Source organism: Chiloscyllium plagiosum, chromosome 2 (assembly GCF_004010195.1).
Source record: "Chiloscyllium plagiosum isolate BGI_BamShark_2017 chromosome 2, ASM401019v2, whole genome shotgun sequence".
Lineage (NCBI taxonomy): Eukaryota > Metazoa > Chordata > Chondrichthyes > Orectolobiformes > Hemiscylliidae > Chiloscyllium > Chiloscyllium plagiosum.
The window spans coordinates 139,173,508-139,195,575 of NC_057711.1; the positions used below are offsets into that span (position 1 = coordinate 139,173,508).

Consider the following 22,068-nt stretch of genomic DNA (forward strand, 5'->3'; position numbering starts at 1 on the left):
GGTGGATGGGAGATCCCCTGAGGTGATGAGGTTATGAATGGTCTGGGAGATGATGGTTTGGTGGTGGGAGGTGGGGTCATGGTCAAGGGGGCAGTAGGAGGAGGTGTCCGCGAGCTGGCATTTAGCCTCAGCGGTGTAAAGGTCGGTGCGCCAAACTACTACCTCGCCTCCCTTGTCTGCCGGTTTGATAGTGAGGTTGGGGTTGGAACGGAGCGAGTGGAGGGCTGCACGTTCCAAGGGTGAGAGGTTGAAGTGGGTGAGAGGGGTGGAGAAGTTGAGGCGGTTAATGTCACGGCGGCAGTTAGCTATGAAGAGATCGAGGGCAGGTAAGAGGCCAGCACGGAGTGCCCAGGTGGATGGGGTGTGTTAGAGGCGGGAGAAGGGGTCGTCAGAGGGTGGGAGAGAATCCTGGTTGATCAGCCTGATAATCTACATCTCAGAGTACTTACGGAAGTAGCTCTAGAAATATTGGATGCACTGCTGGTCCTCTTCTAGGAATGTATAGACTCTAGTACAGTCCCTGCAGATTGGAGGGTAACTAACGTTATTCAAATATTCAAAAAGGGAAGTAGAGAGAAACCAGGGAATTATAGATCAGTAAGCCTAACATCAGTAGTGGAGAAAATTCTCGAATCAATTATCTATACTTTTATAGAGGAGCATTTAGAAAACAGTGCAGGATTAGACAGAGTCAGCATGGATTTATGAAGGGGAAGTCATGCTTGACAAATCTGTTGGCATTCTATGAAGATGTAACTAGTAGTGTTGACAAGGGGGAACCACTTGATGTGATATATTTAGACTTTCAGAAAGCATTGGACAAAGTCCCACATAAAATTATTGTGCAAGATTAAAGAGCATGGGATTGGGGGAAGTGTATTGAGATGGATAGAAAACTGGTTGGCAGAGAGGAAACAAAGAGTAGGAATTAATTGGTTATTTTCAAATTGGCAGGCAGTAATTAGTGGAATGCTACAGGACTAGTGCTGCTACAGGACTAGTGCTATGCACATTATATATTATTGATTTAGATGAAGTAACAAAATGTAACATCTCAAAGTTTGCAGATGATACCAAATTGGGTGGGAGGGTGAATTGTGACGAGGATGCAGAGACCTTTCAGCATGATCTGGATAGGTTGGGTGAGTGGGCAAATCAAAAGCAGATGCAGTACAATTTGCATAAATGTGAGGTTATTCACTTTGCAAGCAAAAACAAGGTAGATTACCACCTGAATGGCTGTAAATTGGGAGAGGGGAGTATGCAGCAAGACCTGGGTAACTTTGTGTACCAGTTGCTGAAGGTAAGCATGCAGATGCAGTAGGCAGTAAAGAAGGCAAATGGTATGTTGACCTTCATTGCAAGAGGTTTTGAGTACAAAAGCAGGAATGTGTTGTTACAGTTATACAGGGCCTTGGTGAGGCCACACCTAGAATATGGTATGCAGTTTGGTTTCCTTTTCTGAGGAAGGATGCTCTTGCTTTCGAGGGAATGCAGTGAAGGCTTACCAGGCTGATTCTGGGAATAGCGGGACTGATGTATGAGGAGAGATTGACCAAGTTAGGACTGTTTTTGCTGGAGTTCAGACAAATTTAGGGGTGGGGGGAAATCTCATGAAGACTTCTAAAATTCTAACAGGACTAGACAGGGTAGATGCAGGGAGGATGTTCCTGATGGTGAATGTGTGCAAGGGTACCAGTCTGAAGATTTGGGATAGAGCATTTAGGACAGAGATGGGGAGACATTTCTTCACCCAGAATGGTGAGCCTCTAGAATTCATTACCACAGTAAGTAGATGACATCAAAACATTGATCGTATTCAAGCAGCAGCTAGATATAGCACTTGGGGCGAATGGAATCAAAGGTTATGGGGAAAAAGCAAGATTAGACTGTTGAGTTGGACGATCAGGTATGATGACGTTGAATTGTGAATAGGCTCAAAGGGCCGAACGGCCTTCTCCTGCTCCAATCTTCTATGTTCATATGTTACCTAAGATTTATGTTCACCCACAGTCCTATCTTTGAGAAGCTTCACTACACATTCTATAACCAAATAATTAGCAGAATCTGTTCAGAAGCTTTGAACTTACTCTACAGTTACTAACAATGGTAATGGCTTTACTTCAGCAAAATCAAAATAAACTATAAACAACTTGGATGGACTAAAAGATGGTTAAAACTATGCAAGAGTTTGGTTTTGGAACTCTGCACTAAACATGCCCCAACTGGAGAAGGCAAAGCACTAGAAAAGATTGAGAGAATTAACACTAAATGAAGCAGCAATACTACACACAGCCTACAAAGGTACAGAACAAATGTCACCTTCAAGCATAACTACTGGATAACTGGAATATATTTTACCTGCCCTGAGCACAGTTTACAAAGAACCACAGAGAGCTATTATTCTGCCAGACACCTACTGTAAATACCATATCTGCACAAAACAGGTTAAGTCAGTAATAATTCAGAATGGCTTTTTTAGTATTGTAGCTTTCCACACTTGGAGATAATGTAGCAATATTTCTTTATTTTAAGATAGCCTTGTTTTTTCTTGTGCAAGAATTCCTGCATATTTGTGAAAGCTAGTGATTGTGGGATGACAATCAAAGAAAATGTGACATTGAGGTCTTCCAGCAAATCACCACTCCTAAAAAGTTGGTTTTGTTCTCAAATCCTCTGTTTATAATTGCTATCTACAAATGGAGCACACATCTATACGAAATTCCTCACTGTTTCTACTCTCAGAGAGTAGTCAACAAGAAGGGTTAGGTGCACTATTGTGACAGCAGATATGTGGAATGGGTTTTGTTGGGAACAATGATGGACAATTTGGTCATTCCTTCGTTTCCCATCTTCCAAAGCTCTGCCACTGGACACTCAAACAGATTTTCAAATTTGTGCTCAACGTACTTTAGAATCTATTGCAGCATCATGTAATTTTCCTCATCCTGCTCTTAATGAACAGTCTGAGACTACCATGTGTATTGTTTGACCAGACACTTGGAATGGGAAACTCCCACTTTGGAGTTTGAAAGGTGTAACTTTCAGTCCATTCCACCTTTGCAAGCCAAATGATCCTCAGATTTCATCCAATGATGATGCTGACCCAGCTGTGACATGTGCATGAATGGACTGGTTTACCTTATTTTTAGATTTCCTTTGTGTCTCAACGAGGCTCTTGTCTCCCTATGAAACCGAGATCTTGCCTTATGAGAATCATGCATGTGAATGAGTACATTAGTCAAGTATAGGGTAGTACAGAAATCCACGTCTCCTCATTTCACCATGTTGTAAAGTTGCGTGACCATCAAAAGATATTTCCCTCAGGATTTCAGACAATTCCCAACCTGACCACAAGCTTTACAGACCAATTCAGCAATGTTTGCGCCCTGGCAAAGCCAGGAGGAATGTCTAGAATCTTTCTAACCAGAGGTTGTCTTTCAGCCTGCATTCCACCAGATAGCCTACAAAGGATCAGCAGTCAACTCCTTTCTGTGCAACCACTAATGGCAGCCTTTGTCTCTGCGAGACCTATCACTTTCTTTCTATCCAAATGCAATATTGCTCACATGGAGTAACTGTAACTTCAAAAGCACAAGGATGCTATCCATGTGCATCATTCATTCAGAATGTACATGTACAATGACAACACCAGTATTTATTACATACACTGTATTTGAAATTTTGTACAAATGTACAATGCTTCCTAAAGTGTTGCAAGTTTAGTTGCTGTACTTTGATTGTATGTGTTAACATCCTTATCATAAACAAAGCCTAGTTTGAGTGATTACAAAAAAATTACTTATTTATCAAGATTTGGGGTTGGCTGCTCAGCTGGCTGGACATCTGGTTTGCATGGCATAGTGATGCCAACAGCTTGGGGTTCAATTCCCACACTGGCTGAGGCTAAAGATCCTTCCTTCTCAATTTCTTCCCTCATCAGAGGCAAGTCAAACCACCATCTGTTATCTATGGACTACAGTGACATTATTTACTTATCAAGATCAAACATTTGTATCCAACCTGGAATTCAAAGAACATGAAGAAAATTCACTCAATTAGATAAACAATTCAGCCCCTCGAGCAAGCTCCACCATTCAACACAAGCATGGTTAATTTTATCACAGCCTCAAGTCCACTTTCCTGCCTGTTTTACATAACTCTTCAACACATCACTAGTTAAAAATCTGCCTATCTTTTTCTCAAATTTACTCAATGTCCCGTCATCCACCACATACTGGGGTCGCGAATTCCAGATTCGCAACCCTCTTGAGAGAAGTAATTTCTCATCTGTTTTAAATCTACAACCCCTTACCTGAAAACAATGATCTCTCATTCCAGAATGCCCTACAACAGCAACTTATATATCTCAATCAAATGTCCTCTCATCCTAAATTCTAGATAATGTAGGCCTAAACTCCTCAATCTGACCTCATATGACAAACTCCTCATCGCCGGAATCAATCGAGTGAACCTCCTCTGAACTGTCTCCAGTGCAACTACATGAGGGTAGCACAGTGGTTCAGTGGTTAGCACTGCTGCCTCACAGCACCAGGGACCAGTGTTCAATTCCAGCCTCGGGCAAATTCCACACTGTCTGTGTGGAATTTGCACATTCTGCCAGTGTCTGCGTGGGTTTCCTCTAGGTGCTCCGGTTTCCTCCCACAGTCTAAAGATGTGCAGGTCAGGAAATTGGCCATGTTAAATTGCCTATAGTGTTAGTTGCACTAGTCAGAGGGTAATGTGTCTGGTTGGGTTACTGTTCAGAAGGTCGGTGTGGACTTGTTGGGCCGAATGGCCTGTTTCCACACTGTAGGTAATCTATTGTAATCTAATCCCTCAAGAGGAACAATACTCCAGGCCAGTTCCACTATCGCTTTGTACAGTTGCTGCAAGTGTTCCCTTCATTTGCACACTATTCCTTTAGCATTAAATGCCAAAATTCCCCGTTATTATCTGCATGCTAGCTTTCTGCAGTTTACGTACAAGGAAACCCAGATCCCACTCCTCCGAATCACCGAGTTTCTCTCCATTTTCATAACAAGTTGCCTTTCTATTCTTCTGATCAAAAGGTAGAACCTCACACTTACCCATGTTAAATGCCATCTGCCAAATTTTGGCCCATTCTCCTGATCAATCCATATCCATTGGTAATACAGGTACTCTCTAATTTGTTCATTGCAATTTACTCATCTACTTGTATTAGTGTCATCTGCAAATGTGACTATATTACCCTTACCCCTGTATTCAAGTCATTAATATGAATTGTAAAGGGTTGGAGCTCCAAGGACCAAACCCCATGGTAACCCCAAGTTACATCTTGCCAGCCAGAAAAAGATCCATTTATCCTGACTCTCTGCTTTCTGTTGATTAGCCAATCCTCTAACAAAGCTAATAAATTACCCCAACCTTATGTGATCATACATCGTGCATTAACCTTTGTGCAGTGTGTTATCAAATGCCTTCTGCAAGTCCAGAAATATAACATTTTCAGGTTTCCCATTGTCCACTAAGCTTGCCACATCTTTGAAAAACTCTAGCAAATAAGTCAAACACAATCTACCTTCCATAAAACTATGCTGACTCTATGATTTTCTTTAAAACCATTTTCACATAAGCAATTCATTTAAACTGAATGAGATCACCATCTAATATCAATTTAAGACTATTGTTGAGGGCAGGGAATCTAACTGATTAAAACTCAGAAGGTTCAAACTTCATAGAAAACATTTAAAGCAACTGTAAGCAAGAGACTTAATTCTCTCTGTAAAAGATAGACTTAGCTTGGGTAAAATGGAACATCGCAGTAACACACGCACAAACAATCTCACTGCCCTATGGCCGACCACTACAACATCTCCCCCCTGCCCGCCCCAGCCACCCACATGCAAGTCCTGGGCCTCCTCCACCACCAAATCCAAGCCACTCAATGACTGGAGGAAGAACACTGTATCTTCCGCCTTGGGATCCTTCAACCACATGCCACCAACATCGACTTTCCTAATCAATCTCCCTCCCCCCACTGCATCCCAGATACAAACCCTAATTCAGCACCACTTTCTTGAACTGTCCTACTTGTCCATCTTTCTTCCCACCTATCTGCATCTACCCATCACCTTCTGACCTATCACTATCACCACCTCATCTGCATCTACCTATCACCTTCCCCCTACCCTTATCCCCCATTTATCTCTCAGATCCTCTACTCCTTCCCCTCCATCTCCCCTCCCCCACCAGGGCTAATGCCCGAAACGACGACTCTGCTCCTCCTCGGATACTACCTGATCTGCTGTGCTTTTCCAGTGCCACACTTTTCTACTAAAAATGAATGTCAATATATTAAACATAGCTTGCCAGTCCATTACGTTATTTACAGTAGAACCCCTGTATCTGTGGAATTGGTTTCCACGGTTTCAGTTATCTGTGCTTTACCGCGGCCTGAAAACATCACATGGAACTTCCAGATCCAGGGACCAGGGATCTGCCAGGGAGGTAAGTTTCCCATTTAAATGATAGAGTTCGTTACCATCCACGGTGGGTCTTGGAACGTATCACCTGCAGATACAGATGGACTACTATATACATCATCTAGCTTTGGAGAATCTGGATATTTCATCTGAATGTGTCAAACCATGATTAAAATGGTCGTTATATCAAATGAGTATAAAAGTCCATTCTACAGTGGTGCATTTTTCAATATTCATGCAGATTCCTATGGGTGAGGAAATCAAAAATGCATATTTATTTATATTCTTGCTCATCTTGAAATGTGAAGGCCAAAGTAGGTTGTGCCATATCTCACATGTTCCCAGATTTGTCAATTATAACATAAATAATGGACAATTAATACTCATTTAATAGAACAGTGCTAAGAGGAATACTATTTAAATTTGGCAACACTGAGAAACAGAAGTGTAACTTCAAAGCTTCGAGGGTCTCATGTGTAATACATAGAAGGCTTCCAGCACAAAGAATTGCGAATCCAACTCAAAGTGATTTTGAAGCATCATGAGTGTCTTAATTAAGCTGTTTGAAATTATTAGGAGGGTAATTTTAGCCATACAAAGCACTGTAAAATTGAACAATTTTCTAACAGTACTGGAGTTCCAAATTTTCAAACAAGCCCTAGAAAGTGCAGATGCGTAACAACTTAAATACTTTCACAATTTAGTGTAACTAACAAAAGACTCTTACAAAGTTCTTACCACGTTAGCTCATCAAAATTTATGTGACTTGTATCAGGCAACCACTTGGATATGTCAAATTCTTTTTTAGTTCCACTGTGCTGTGGTGATACAACATTGTGATCTGAAGAAGAATCAGGTACTGTTGTCAACTTGCTTTTTTGGGCAAACATCTTGAAAATAGCTTCAGTCTGTTGTATAACCTCAGGCATATGTTCATTGGCCACATGCTTGTGAATGTCCTCCACTTTTTCAAACTGCTGCCCACAGCATTCCCAATGAACATTTGGCCTACCCAATTCTTGTGGTGAGGTACTGCCAACTTTAGGTACTTGTCGTGAATTGATAAAGAGGGCGAATGCCTATAAAATGAGTATATATGTAAATTAAAGTATAATACAGAAAGGAAAACTATAGGGAATACATTTGATCGTTTATCTTAAATACTTACTAGAAAGCACATATGCATTTCTTCATTGATTATGACAGATTGTGGATCATTTGGTCTACGATGCTGGTCACAATAAAAATCAGTATTCCTCACCAAATACAACTTAGCATTTTAATTATATGTCTCAAAAACTAAGAATTTTTGAAATAATTTGCTTTCAGTTCCTTTTACTTTCAGGATCAAGCACGAATCATGGAATATGCCTAGATCTATGAAGATTACTTTTACGCAGCATCAAAAAAAATGTCAGGCTTCAAACAGAATTCTACATCAAATGAAGCATTCTAGAAGAGGATTACAACTAAAGAACCAAAGCCAAAATGCGAATTTAAGCAAGTGAAACAGCTTCATGTTTTCATCAGGTTATAAATTACTGTTATTGCAAGTAACATTTGTCACTGTGGGCTAAACCTTATTGCCAACAAGCGTTGGACAGATCGTTATTTGTATCTGATGCCCCCCCCCCAGCCCCGCAAAAAAAAGACAAATAAATAGTTGAGAAGTGGTTCTGGTCTGTCAAACGACACAAACCCTGTCTTGACCCAGCCCAGTTCTCAACCTACCCTGGAGTCAAGACCCTTCACACCCGCCAGCCGACTTCCAAACTTTTCCTGACCTTCCTCCCCCGGGATCTCACCCGTTTCCCGACTCCCCCAGACTCTTATCCTTTTTCCCCACCCTCGCTGATTTTAACCGTTTCCTCGCCCCGGGCTCTCACCCGTTTCCTAACGGCTCCCCGGCGCTTGCGGCTCGGCCTCGGCAGGGCGCGCGCCCCGCAGCCTTTCAGCTCGTGCCACCTCTCAACGCCCGGCTCGAGCGTTCCTGGATGGAGCGGTGTCTCCATGGCAGCGGGGCTCGCGGGCAGGGGTCTCCCGAAGCCAGCTCCAGGGAGCGAGCGAGTGAGAGAGAGAGAGAGAGAAAGCTTCTCGTCGCCTCCGCCTCAGACCAACCCTCCCACCGGAACCACTTGGCCAACACGCGAGGATTTACCCCGGAAGTGCATGTAACAGAGTGCCCGCCATAATCGGGGGGGGGGAGGGGGGGGGGGAGGGGGGTTGTCGTTGGGGGAAGTTGTGAGTGACCGGAGAAAGGGCTAGGAGCGGTGGTGGACCGGCCGCAAAGCCCAGCGAGCGATTACCTTGTTCTCGGCTGCTCGTGATATCGGCCCCGGACAGAAATGTCGAGAAGACGGCACAGTGACGATAATGACGGTGGGTGAAACGGCGGCAGCGCACGATGCGAGCGCTTCACTTAGTCTGTTACCTTACTGAGTGACTACCGGTTTATTAATCCTCTTTGGTACTGAGAGCGGCCTTATTCAATCAGTGATAACCATGTCTAGTTCCCGCTATCGTTATCTCCAGATATCGATATTATTCAACAGCCTCCATTGCTTATTTTCCCACATAAAGTATCGTCCCGTATAATCCCATTGCTCCTACAGTCCTGGTGTCAACCCCAGGCTGATCACACTGTCCCTATTCTCCTGGTGTCAATCCCAGGCTGATCACACTGTCCCTATTCTCCTGGTATCAACCCCAGGCTGATCACACTGTCCCTATAGTTCTGGTATCAACCCCAGGCTGATCCCACTGTCCCTATAGTCCTGGTATCAACCCCAGGCTGATCCCACTGTCCCTATTCTCCTGGTATCAACCCCAGACTGATCCCACTGTCCCTATAGTCCTGGTATCAACCCCAGGCTGATCCCACTGTCCCTATTCTCCTAGTATTAACCCCAGACTTATTCCACTGTCCCTATAGTCCCGGTATCAACCCCAGGCTGATCACATTGTCCCTATAATCCTGGTGTCAACCCTAGACTGATCACACTGTCCCGATAGTCCTGGTATCAATCCCAGGCTGATTCCACTGTCCCTATAGTCCTGGTATCAATCCCAGGCTGATCCCACTGTCCCTATAATCCTGGTGTCAACCCCAGACTGATTACACTGTCCCGATAGTCCTGGTATCAACCCCAGGCTGATCCCACTGTCCCTATAGTCCTGGTATCAACCCCAGGCTGATCCCCACTGTCCCTATAGCCCTGGTATCAACCCCAGACTGATCACACTGTCCGTATAGTCCTGGTATCAACCCTAGACTGATCCCACTGTCCCTATTCTCCTGGTATCAACCCCAGACTGATCTCACAGTCCCGATAGTCCTGGTATCAACCCCAGGCTGATCCCCACTGTCCCTATAGCCCTGGTATCAACCCCAGGCTGATCCCCACTGTCCCTATAGCCCTGGTATCAACCCCAGACTGATCACACTGTCCGTATAGTCCTGGTATCAACCCCAGGCTGATCCCACTGTCCCGATAGTCCTGGTATCAACCCCAGACTGATCTCACAGTCCCGATAGTCCTGGTATCAACCCCAGGCTGATTCCCACTATCCCTATAGCCCTGGTATCAACCCCAGACTGATCCCACTGTCCCTATTCTCCTGGTATCAACCCCATGCTGATCCCACTGTCCCTATAGTCCTAGTATCAATCCCAGGTTGATCGCAGTGTCCCTATAGTTCTGCTATCAATCAGAATTGATCCCACTGTCGTTAGCCTAATATCAATCCCAGAATTTATCTCACTGTCCCTATAACCTAGTATTAATCTCAGAATTGCTCCCACTGTCCTTAGTTCTGTTATCAATCCCAGAATTGATCCCACTGTCCTTCTAGTTCTGTTATCAATCCTTGAATTGATCACACCTTTCCTATATTCCTGGTATCAATCCCAGACTGATCCCACAGTCCCTATTGTCCTGCTACCATTCCCAGATTAATCCCACTATCCTATAGTCCTGGTATCAACCCCAGACGGATCCCACTGTCCCTATAGTCCTGGTATCAACCCAGTCTGACCCCACTGCCCCTATAGTCCTGGTATCAACCCCAGGCTGACCACACTGCCCTTGTTGTCCTGGTATCAATCCAAGGCTGATCCCACCATCCGTATAGTCGTATCAATCCCAGGCTGATCCCACCATCCCTACAGTCCTGGTATCAACCCCAAACTGATGCCACTGTCCCCATAGTTCTGGTATCAATCTCAGAATTGACCCCACTGTCCTTATAGCCTAATATCATCCCAGAATTTATCCCACTATCCCTATAAACCTGGTATTAATCCCAGAATTTATCCCACTGTCCATATATTCCTGGTATATATATTCCTGTCCATATATTCCTGTCCAGACTGATCCCACAGCCTATAGTCCTGCTACCATTCCCTGACTGATCCCACTATCTGTATAGTACTGGTATCAATCCCAGATGTGATCTCACTATCCCTGTTGTCCTCGTATCAATCTCAGGTTGATCCCACTGTCCCTATAGTCCTGGTATTAATCTCAGGTTGATCCCACTGTCCCTATAGTGCTGGTATCAATCTCAGGTTGATCCCACTATCCCTACAGTCCTGGTATCAATCTCAGGTTGATCCAACTGTCCCTATAGTTTTGATATCAATCCCAGAATTGATCCCATTGTCCCTATAACCTAATATTAATCCCAGAATTTATGCCACTATCTCTCTAAACCTGATATTAATCCCAGAATTGATCCCACTGTCCCTATCTCCTGATATCAGTCCCAGAACTGATCCCATTGGCCCTATGCAAAATAAAAACTGTTGATGCTGGAAATCTGAAATAACAGAAATTGCTGGAACACCTCAGGTTTCACAACATCTATAGAGAGAGAAATTGAATTAATGCTTTTGGTCCAGAGACACTTTTGAGGTACTAAGGAGGATTGTTGAAGGGAGCACAGTGAATGTTGTCCATGTGCATGTTAGTGACGATTTATAACATAGTCCCACATGTAACTTAAAAGTTCATGGCATCAGTGGTAAAATAGCAAGTTGGATCCAAAATAGGCTCTGTGGTAGAAGCGGAAAGTTAATTTTGACAGATACCTTTGTGGCAGGAAGGTTGTTCAAATTATGTTCTACTGGACTCTTTTCTGAGTCCCTTGGTATTTGTGTTACATACTAAGGATTTAGACCTTTTGTCTGGAGCATAATTAAGATGTTTGTGGATATGAAAATTGGTTTAATAGAAAATCAGTTAATAGTGAAAAGGAAAATTCTAGACTGTAGGAAGCTGATGATGTATCGGGAAAGTGGGTAGAAATGTGACAAATGAATTTCAATGTGGAAAATGAGGTAGTGTGTTTTGAGGACAAAAAAAGCAAGGGAATATGTCGTAAATGTTGGGATTCTGAAAGATGTACAGGAAGAGAGGGACCTTGAAGTGTATATGTATAGCCACTTGAATGTAGCCAGATCAGATAGTATGGGAGGTATATAGAATACTTTGTTATTGGTTGAATCATGGAGTATGAGAGGAGGAAGGTTTCACTAGAACTGTTAACACTCGCGAGAGTATTGTATATAGTTCTGGTCACTGAGTTATGCAAAGAAAAGAGTTTGTACTAGAGAGACCACAAAAGTCTTACAAGAATGTTGCCAGGATTAAAGAAGTTTTGCTACAAGGGGACATTTGATAGGTTGGGTGCTTTTTCTTTAGAACCTAAGAGGCTGAGAGATTTAATTGATCTGTGTAAAATTATGAGGGACAAAGATAGAATGGACAGGAAGAACCTTTTTTTGTTTGCAGAGGTCAATAATTCGTCAATGAGTTAAAGTAGTTGGCAGCAGAATTGGAGGGAGTTGAGTATGTTATATTTCAGAAGATCTGGAATGCACTGCATGAAAAAGTAGTAACCAAAACATATGCACTTGAGGTGGTGTAACTTGCAAGACTATGGACCAGGAGATGGAAGGTGGAATTAGACTGGATAGCCCTCTCTTGCAAATATGTTAGGCTGGACGGTTTTCTTCCATCCCATAAATGTTCCGACATCTTGAAGTAGGCACAGGAGTAGGCCACATAGCCCCTGAACCTGTCTCCAACCTCAATTCCACTTCTTGTCAAATCCTCTTTGTTTCCCTTTGAATGCAAACATTTGTTAAGTTATGTTGAATATGTTCATTGACACAACTTTCTAGGGTGAAGAATTCCAAAGATTCATAGTGATGACATTTCTCCTTATCTCAGTCCTAAAGGATAATAGCCACATCTTGAAGGGAGTGCGATTGTCTGTGTCCTCTCCCATTCCTAGAGTTGGAGTTTAATAACTTCCCAATAGGTTTTAAAATGCTACCAATGCATTTTGCTCCACATGCATTATCTTTAGACCTGAAGGTTCCAGTCCTAGACTGCCAGTGCCAGTGGCACCATGCCTCAGCAAGGGTCTGTACCTTCAGTGAGCAAAGTACAGAAAAATGGCGAAACAAAACAGGTTGACTTTTCATAAAGAACATTGAAATCTTGAGAGAAAATAAGTTGAAGTTTTAAAATTGGGAAATCAACAGAGATCAAAACTGCAGTAAACTACTAGGTGCATCTGAATACACATTTACCTTGTGTTGCATCCACTGCTCTTCCACATGTGTTCCTTACCTCTAACATGGCTGCCATTGGCAATGTTCAAGAAAATCACACCCCTTGCCTGATCATTGGCCAATGCCAATATACTTTGCATACTTCTATTGGCTTTGAAATACTATTTTCTTGGAATTCTCTGGTGCAACCGTGGGCTGTGTTAGGAGTTCCTGTGAACTGGTTATGGCTTACAGACTGCAGTTTGCCCAGGTTTGTCTTTTAGTGATACCATGTGTCCTACTTCTACACAAGCGGTTCACAAATGGCACAGTGGCCCAGTGATTAGCACTGCTGCTTCACAGAGCTAGGGACGTGAGTTCAATTCCAGCCTCGGGTGACTGTGTGGAGTTTCTTCTGGGTGCTCTGGTTTCCTCCCACAGTCCAAAGATGTGCAGGTTAGGGGGATTGGCCTTGCTACATTGCCCATAGTAGGTAAAAACAAGGACTGCAGATGCTGGAAACCAGAGTCTATACCTTTAAAATACCAGGATGTATCCTTTATCTAGTTCGAAATGGATGACATTATACCTACAATGCAAATCTATCCATCATAGTTTTGCCCACTCAATCAACATCTGTTTTTAAAAGGCCCACATTACCACTGACTAGCCCTTCATCAGGAATAGGGCTTTTGCCCAAAACGTTGATTTTCCTGCTCCTCGGATGCTGCCTGACCTGCTTGTGCTTTTCCAGCACCACTCTAATCTAGACATTGCCCATAGTGTTAGGTGCATTAGTCAGGGAAATAGGTTTGGGTGGGCTACTCTTTGAGGGATGGTGTGGACTTTGTTGGGCCAAATAGTTTGTTTCCAAACTGTAGAGAATCTAAAAAAGCATTTTCCAGTGTGATTTATTTTTGGACTTGAACATTGATGTGGTACTAGAGACCAGAAGCAAAACAAATAAAGAAACATAGTAACATTCAGTATCTAAATATTAGGTTTTGCATATTAAAGATCAGCTTGTAATACATTTATGAACATCTATTTTTAAAGTACTGAACTTTGCAAGAATGTTATTTTAGAGGGTAGCTGATCATAATTATTTTCCTTCCCTATCAATTATTGTAAAGAAATTTGTAAAAAAATCACAGTTATTTCAGTTTTTTAAAACCATTTTATATTGGAAAAAAATTGCTAGTCAGTGGTAATCTGGGCCCTTTAAAAACAGATGTTGATTGAGTGGGCAAAACTATGATGGATAGATTTGCATTGTAGGTATAATGTCATCCATTTTGAACTAGATAAAGGATACATCCTGGTATTTTAAAGGTAAACGAAATAGCAGCGGCGGAAGACCATGGACATTTAGGAGTCCACTTACATGGATCACTAAAATGGAGTAGGTAAAAATAAATCAAAAAGGGTAATAGAATACTGGCTTTTCTGATTTGGAATATAAAGATAATACTTTGCTACAATGACCTGGTTAGATCATGTCTGCAATACTGTATACAGTTTTGGTTACCAAATCTTGGAACATGTTGGTCTTGGAAGGAGTACAGTATAGATGAATCAAATTGTCATCGGAGCTCTAAGAATCAGATTACATAAGAGATTACAGGCATAATTTAAGTATTTTCTGAAATATAGTAAAATGAGGATGATTTATTTGATTTGAGATTTTTTAGGATCTTGAAAGGAATTGTTATCTGTTAAGATAGATAAAGAAAAGTTTTTTCTGTTGGTGTCAATAGGACAAGAGCACATAACCTTTAAATCAAAACCTGGCTGTTTGGAGGAGCTAGGGGAGCTTGCGATGCATCGATTTTCCTGCTCCTCAGATGTTGCCTGACATGCTGTGCTTTTCCAGCACCACTCTAATCTTGACTCTGATCTCCAGCATCTGTAGTCCTCACTTTCACCAAGCTTTTCTTTCAGCAAATGGTGGTATGCAAATGGAGAATTCTCCCATTTAAAAGGTGATAAATTATAGATCAATTAATGCTTTTACACCTGAGACTGATGGATCTTTGTTAGATACGCATATAAAGGTTATAGAGTAAATACAGGTAAATGTTGGCTTGAGTTGAAAGACTGTTCTCATAACATTGTAGAATAGTTACAGCACAAAAGGCAATTTGGCACATTGTTTCTGTTGGTTTTTTTTTGAAGGATCAGCCTCTCCTGTGCCTTTTCCCTGTTTTCCAGCAATTCCTTTCTTTTCAGATATTAACCAATTCATGAACCTGTCTCCAGCACATTCTCAGACAGTATATTAGAATCCTAACCACTTGCTGCATTAAAAATTAACTGAGCATGTCATTGCATCATTTTCCAATTATCCTTAAGTTTGTGACCTCTGGTTCTTGATCCTGTTACCACTTGGAGCCATTTTTCTCTATCAGCTGTATGGGGAAAATGGTGGTAACATCACTTGACTTGATAATCCAAAGGCCCACTCTCATGTTCTCTAGAGAGACCAGTTCAAATCTCACCATGCCACTTGATAAAAATCTTGAAGTGAAAACTAATCTCAGTAATGGAGAACATGAAACCATCACCAATTGTTACAAAACCCATCTGGTTCACTCATTTCCCTTTGGTAAATAAATCTTTCATCCTTACTTGGTCTGGTCTATATTTATCGCCAGATTCACAGCAATGGCCTACAAAGCATGTGTATTCAAGGGCAATTTCCATATCTCATGAATTTTTGTTTAATTGTCAAAACCCCCACATGACTCCTTAGAGAAGAGACAATTGAGAGGAAATTTGATGAAAGTATACAAAACTGTCTCAACTTCTCTAATTTATTTATATAACTGATATATCTCATTCCTAGAATCATTCTTATGAAATTTCTTGGCACCCTATTTGCTCCTTTCACATCTTTCTTAAAATGTGTGTCCCAAACTGGATGCGTTACCCAATTAAGGCTAAACCAATGGTTTATATAGGCTTAACTTCATTTCCTTGTTTTTGCCTTGTGTGCCCCTGTGATGCTGTGTGCTTTCTTAACCGCACTGTCAACCTATCCTGTCACCTTCAGATTTTGTGCACATTTATACACAAGTTCCTCTGCTACTGTATCACGTTTGGAGCTCCTGCATTCTTCCTATGAAAATTATCATTCATGCTTCACTGCATTAAATTTCACCTTGTACTTGCCCACCCATTCCAGCAAACTATGGAGACGGATATGGAAGATAGAGAATGTGGGGAAATAAATAAAGATTTATAAAATCATTGGGGGGATGGCTAGGATAAGTAGACAGTCTTTTCCCTGGGGTGGGGGAGTCCAAAACCAGAGGGCATATGTTTAGAGTGAGAGGGGAAAGATATAAAAGAGACCTAATGGGCAACATTTTCACGCAGAGGGTGGTACGTGTGTGGAATGAGCTACCAGAGGAAGTGGTGGAGGCGAGTACAATTGCAACATTTAAAAGGCATCTGGATAGGTATTTGAATAGGAAGGGTTTGGAGGAATATGGGCCAGCTGCTGCCAAGTGGGACTAGATTGGGTTGGGATATCTGGTTGGCATGGACGAGTTGGACCGAAGTGTCTGATTCTGTGCTGTATATCTCTATCTTGAAAAATGTCCATATTACTGAGGAGGTCGTGCTGGCTGTATTAAAATGCATAAAGGCAGATGAATCCCCAGGACCTGATCAGGTGTACCCTAGAACTCTGTAGAAAACTAGGGGAGTGATTGCTGAGCTCTTTGCTGAGATATTTGTATCATTGATAGCCACAGACAAAGTGTTGGAAGACTGGCGATTGGCTAACATGGTGCCACTATTTAAGAAAGATGGTAAGGAAAAGCCAAGGAGCTAGAGATTGGTGAGACGGACCTTGGTGGTGGGCAAGTTGTTGGATGGAATCCTGAGGGACAGGATGTACATGTATTTGGAAAGGCAAGGACTAATTAGGGATAGTCAGCATAGCTTTGTGCATGGGAAATCATGTCTCACAAATTTGATTGAAATTTTTGAAGAAGTAACAAAGAGGATTGATGAGGGTAGAGCAGTAGGCATGATCTATATGGACTTCAGGAAGGTGTTCGATAAGGTTCCCCATGGGAGACTGGTTAGCAAGGACAGATCTCATGGAATACAGGGAGAACTTGCCATTTGGATACAGAACTGGATCAGAGGTAGAAGACAGAGGGTGGTTTTGAAGGGTTGCTTTTCAGACTGGAGGCCTGTGACCGGCGATGTGTCACTAGAATCGATGCTGGGTCTACTGCTTTTTGTCATTTATATAAATGATTTGTATGTGAACGTAGGAGGTATGGTTAGTAAGTTTGCAAATGTAGTGGACAACGAAGAAGGTTATCTAAGAGTATAACAACATCTTGGTCAGATGTACCAATGCCAAGGAGTGGTAGATGGAGTTTAATTTAGATAAATGTGAGGTTCTGCATTTTGGAAAGGCAAATCTTAGCAGAACGTATACACTTAATGGTAAGGTCCTAGCAAGAGTTGCTGAACAACACTTGGCGTGCATTTCATAGTTCCTTGAAAGTGGGGATAAAGGTAGAAAGGATAGTGAAGAAAGCATTTGGTATGCTTGCTATTTTGTTTAGTGCATTGAACATAGGAGTTGTGAGGTCATGTTGCAGCTGTACAAAACATTGATTAGGCCACTGTTGGAATACTACATGCAATTCTGGTCTCCCTGCTATGGGAAGAATGTTGTGAAACTTGAAAAGGTTCAGAAAAAATTTACAAGGATGTTGCTCGGGTTGGAGGATTTGATCTATAGGGAGAGGCTGAATAGGCCGGGGCTATTTTCCCTGGAGTGTTGGAGGCTGAGGAGTAAATTTAGAGGTTTATAAAATCATTAGGGGTGTGGATAGGGTAAATAATAAAGGTATTTTTCTCAGGGTAGGGCAATCCAGAATTAGAGGGCATAGGTTTACGGTGAGGGGGGAATGATTTAAAAGGGACCTAAGGGGCAACATTTTCACGCAGAGGGTGGAACGTGCATGTATTGAATGAGCTGCCAGAGAAAATGGGGGAAGTGGGTACAATTACAACATTTAAAAAGCATCGGAAAGGGTAAATGAATAGGAAGGGTTTGGAGGGTTTTGGGCCAAATGCTGGCAAATGGGGCCAGTTTTATTTAGGATATCTGGTCGGCATGGACGAGTTGGACCAAAAGGTATGTTTCTAAACTCTATATCTCTGTGAATCTATAACCTGTTTATGTTCTTTTGAACTTTTAAACAATCTTTCTCACAATACTTCCAAATATTATACTGTTCTTAAATTTTAAAATCATGCCCTGTACACTATGATTTAGATCATTAGTGTATATCAGGAAGAACAATGGTCCCAAAACTAATTCGCAGGAGTTCCACTTTTCATAAATCCCTGCTGGATTCCTTAATTAACCTGCATTTAACCAATTCATATTTTATCTGCACTCAGTGCCAAGAGGTTATTCAGCAAATGCTGACTAAATCTGGTGCCAGTGCCCCTTTAAGTAGACCAAGGCTCCCTGAAGGTGGCATTTTGACTTAATTTCTATCCAGGTTACATTCGACCATCATTGCTGATTCACACTTCAACTTAATATGTTGAACTGTGCACTGTGAATGCATAGTTGAAGGATGTTAACTTCCCAGGTACGTTTTTACGTAAACTTTTACTGTCCTGTAAGGCCGTGTAGAAGTTCATAATTATAAAATCTGCTGCTTTTTTAAAAATTCGCTCATGGGAGTGGGCATCACTGGCCTGCCAGTATTTATTGCCTTTCCCTAGTTGCCTTTGACAAGATGATTGTGAGCTGTCTTCTCAAATCCCTGCAGTCTGTTTGCTGTAGGTAAACCCACAGTGTCATAAGGGAGGAGGTTCCAGGATTTTGAACCAGTGACAGTGAAGGAACTGTGATATATTTCCAAGTCAGGATGAAGAGTGGCTTGGAGGGGAACTTATAGGTGGTGGTGTTCCCGTCTATTTACAGCCCTTATGCTTCAAGATGGAAGTGGTTGTGGATTTGGAAGGTGCTGTCAAAGGATCTCTGGCAAATTGAAGCATTTAAACTTAGAACTGAATTGTGCTTGCCTTTTGCTTTTTGTTTTGCAACTAATTTTTGAATGTAAATTATTTAAATATGCAAATAAATGTAAACAACTAAAATAGCATCAAACAAATGCAGATTTGTGATTGGGGAAGGAGCAGTCATACTGTTGGTATAAAGGTGATGGATTGGACAACCATAATGCAATTGTAGTGAGAATATAATTTATGAAGTAAGGTTTATGCAGGCGTCAAGTGATGCACATCAGTTTTTTCTTCTTCAATATATCAACTCAGCCACCAGTTGACTGAGGAAGTATTTGAGGAACGTGATTTAAACTCCAGATTAAGGTCATGATTTACCAAATGGAAGTGAACTGGAAGCTCCTTTATGCTTTTGACAGTTGGATAGCTTACAGCAAACACCAAAAATCCTCAACCTAGTAGCAGGCTTGTCATTCAAAACTAGCTTTGACATATCTGACTCTAGAATCATGAAGTACTTGAAACCGTGGTATGACAGGAGACTCCCAGGAGATCGGCAGAACACTTCAGGGATATCCTCAAGGCACTCTTGAGGCAAATCTCCCTGCCTTGTGGCCAACCAGAATAGCAAGGGCTAATTCAACAAGGCACCAAGCACACCGGGAATGTGGAGAAACATATCTACTTGACCCTCCAAGCATCATCTGCCCAACAGTTGGCAGAGTTTTGCATTTTGTGTTTGTCAACCATCTCAGGATCCTTTGAAGCAGAGTGTAAGAAAATCATTCTTTTTCCCAAGGATTGCCTAAGATGAAACATTGCTAGCTTTAGGAGACTGAAATTTAATCTAAGACAGCTAATTCAAAAGTAGCCAGGTATGAGATAGTGAAAATTCCTGTGAAGTGGAATTGCAGTCACAGCTGGGTTATTATGAATACACTGAAAGATTGGTCAAGATTTGAGTGTAAATATTTACAACGAGGACTGGTTGTATGGCTATGTTTGCACTGGTGTAACAGAATATCTTATGCTGCCCTGGTCCCAAATGTGTAGTCTAATTCTGTTTATTTTAAGTATGCATTAATATTTGGCAGTAGTTGTGATCTTGTATAGTTGGGAACAGGGCAAACTATTCAATTTCTTGAGACAAAATCACCATTCAATTAGATTAAGGCTGATTTGTCCCTAGGGTTGTGAATTGGCTCTACTGCAGCTAAGACTTTGTTTAATAACCAATATTCAGTTTAAGTAAATACTTTAGCTTGCTTGTTTACTTTTTAATTGAAAATAGCTGACAAACTAGTCAATTCTTCACAATCAGTAGAAACATTACAACTAATCAATGGACCATACACTATGTAACCATGAGTGACTGCTTGCCTCTATAACCATAGTTCAATGTTTATTCTGATGAACTGTTTAAATGAGACTCTCACCTTACCAGATGTGAAACCATATTTAGAGTCATAGAGATGTACAGCATGGAAACAGACCCTTCGGTCCAACCAGTCCATGCTGACCAGATATCCCAACCCAATCTAGTCCCACCTGCCTGCGTCTGGCCCATATCCCTCCAAACCCTTCCTTTCATATACCCATCCAAATGCCTCTTAAATGTTGCAATTGTACCAGCCTCCACCACATCCTCTGGCAGCTCATTCCATGCAAGTACCACACTCTGCATGAAAAAGTTGCCCCTTAGGTCTCTTTTATATCCTTCCCCTCTCACCCTAAACCTATGCCCTCTAGTTCTGGATTCCTCGACCCCAAGAAAAGACTTTGTCCATTTATCCTATCCATGTCCCTCATAATTTTGTAAACCTCTATAAGGTCACCCCTCAGCCTCCAACGCTCCGGGGAAGACAGCCCCAGTCTGTTCAGCCTCTCCCTGTAGCTCAGATCCTCCAACCCTGGCAACATCCTTGTAAATCCTTTCTGAACCCTTTCAAGTTTCACAAAATCTTTCCGATAGGAAGGAGACCAGAATGGCCTAACCAGTGTCCTGTCCAGCTGCAACATGACCTCCCAACTCCTGTACTCAATACTCTGACCAATAAAGGAAAGCATACCAAACGCCTTCTTCACTATCCTATCTACCTGCGACTCAACTTTCAAGGAGCTATGAACCTGCACTCCAAGGTCTCTTTGTTCAGCAACACTTCCTAGGACCTTACCATTAAGTGTATAAGTCCTGCTAAGATTTACTTTCCCAAAATGCAGCACCTCGCACTTATCTGAATTAAACTCCATTTGCCACTTCTCAGCCCATTGGCCCATCTGGTCCAGATCCTGTTGTAATCTGAGGTAACCCTCTTCGGTGTTCACTACACTTCCAATTTTGGTGTCATCTGCAGACTTACTAACTGTACTTCTTATGCTTGCATCCAAATCATTTATGTAAATGACAAGGAGTAGAGGGCCCAGCACCGATCCTTGTGGCACTCCACTGGTCACAGGCCTCCAGTCTGAAAAACAACCCTCCACCACCACCCTCTGTCTTCTACGTTTGAGCCAGTTCTGTATCCAAATGGTTCGTTCTCCCTGTATTCCATGAGATCTAACCTTGCTAATCAGTCTCCCATGGGGAACCTTGTCGAAGGGCCTGTGCCCGAAACGTCGAATCTCCTGTTCCCTGGATGCTGCCTGACCTGCTGTGCTGTTCCAGCAATAAAGTTTGAACCTTGTCGAACGCCTTACTAAAGTCCATATAGATCACATCTAATGCTCTGCCCTCATCAATCTTCTTTATTAATTCTTCAAAAAACTCAATCAAGTTTGTGAGACATGATTTCCCTCACACAAAGCCATGTTGACTATCCCGAATCAGTCCTTGCCTTTCCAAATACATGTACATCTTGTCTCTCAGGATTCCCTCCAACAACTTGCCCACCACTGAGGTCAGGTTCATCGGTCTATGGTTCCCTGGCTTGTCTTTATTGCCCTTCTTAAACAGTGGGACCACGTTTGCCAACCTCCAGTCTTCCAGCACCTCACCTGTGACTATCGATGATACAAATATCTCAGCAAGAG

General features: G+C 42.1%; 2 protein-coding genes across 6 annotated transcripts in view; one reads left to right on the top strand and one right to left on the bottom strand.

The window, feature by feature from the left end:
• LOC122564405 (thiosulfate sulfurtransferase/rhodanese-like domain-containing protein 2) overlaps window positions 1-8,631 on the bottom strand; it is a 31,267-nt gene extending 22,636 nt beyond the window's left edge. The window contains exons 1-3 of one of the 4 annotated variants that reach the window (XM_043719239.1): window positions 8,354-8,631; window positions 7,636-7,698; window positions 7,206-7,546 (exon numbers count right to left, since the gene is read on the bottom strand). In XM_043719239.1, the coding sequence (XP_043575174.1) occupies window positions 7,206-7,546; window positions 7,636-7,698; window positions 8,354-8,479 (530 nt within the window). In that variant the 5' untranslated portion in view covers window positions 8,480-8,631. Of the gene's footprint in view, window positions 1-7,205; window positions 7,547-7,635; window positions 7,699-8,198; window positions 8,317-8,353 lie in introns of those variants that run through there. The other 3 variants (XM_043719219.1, XM_043719248.1, XM_043719229.1) reach the window with 3 other exon arrangements.
• Window positions 8,632-8,690: 59 nt separating this feature from the next.
• Window positions 8,691-22,068, top strand: part of LOC122564420 (nuclear cap-binding protein subunit 1) — an 80,286-nt gene continuing 66,908 nt past the window's right edge. For both annotated transcript variants that reach the window (XM_043719261.1, XM_043719270.1), the window contains exon 1: window positions 8,691-8,846. In XM_043719261.1, coding sequence (XP_043575196.1) covers window positions 8,813-8,846 — 34 coding nt within the window. In that variant the 5' untranslated portion in view covers window positions 8,691-8,812. The remainder of the gene's footprint in view (window positions 8,847-22,068) is intronic.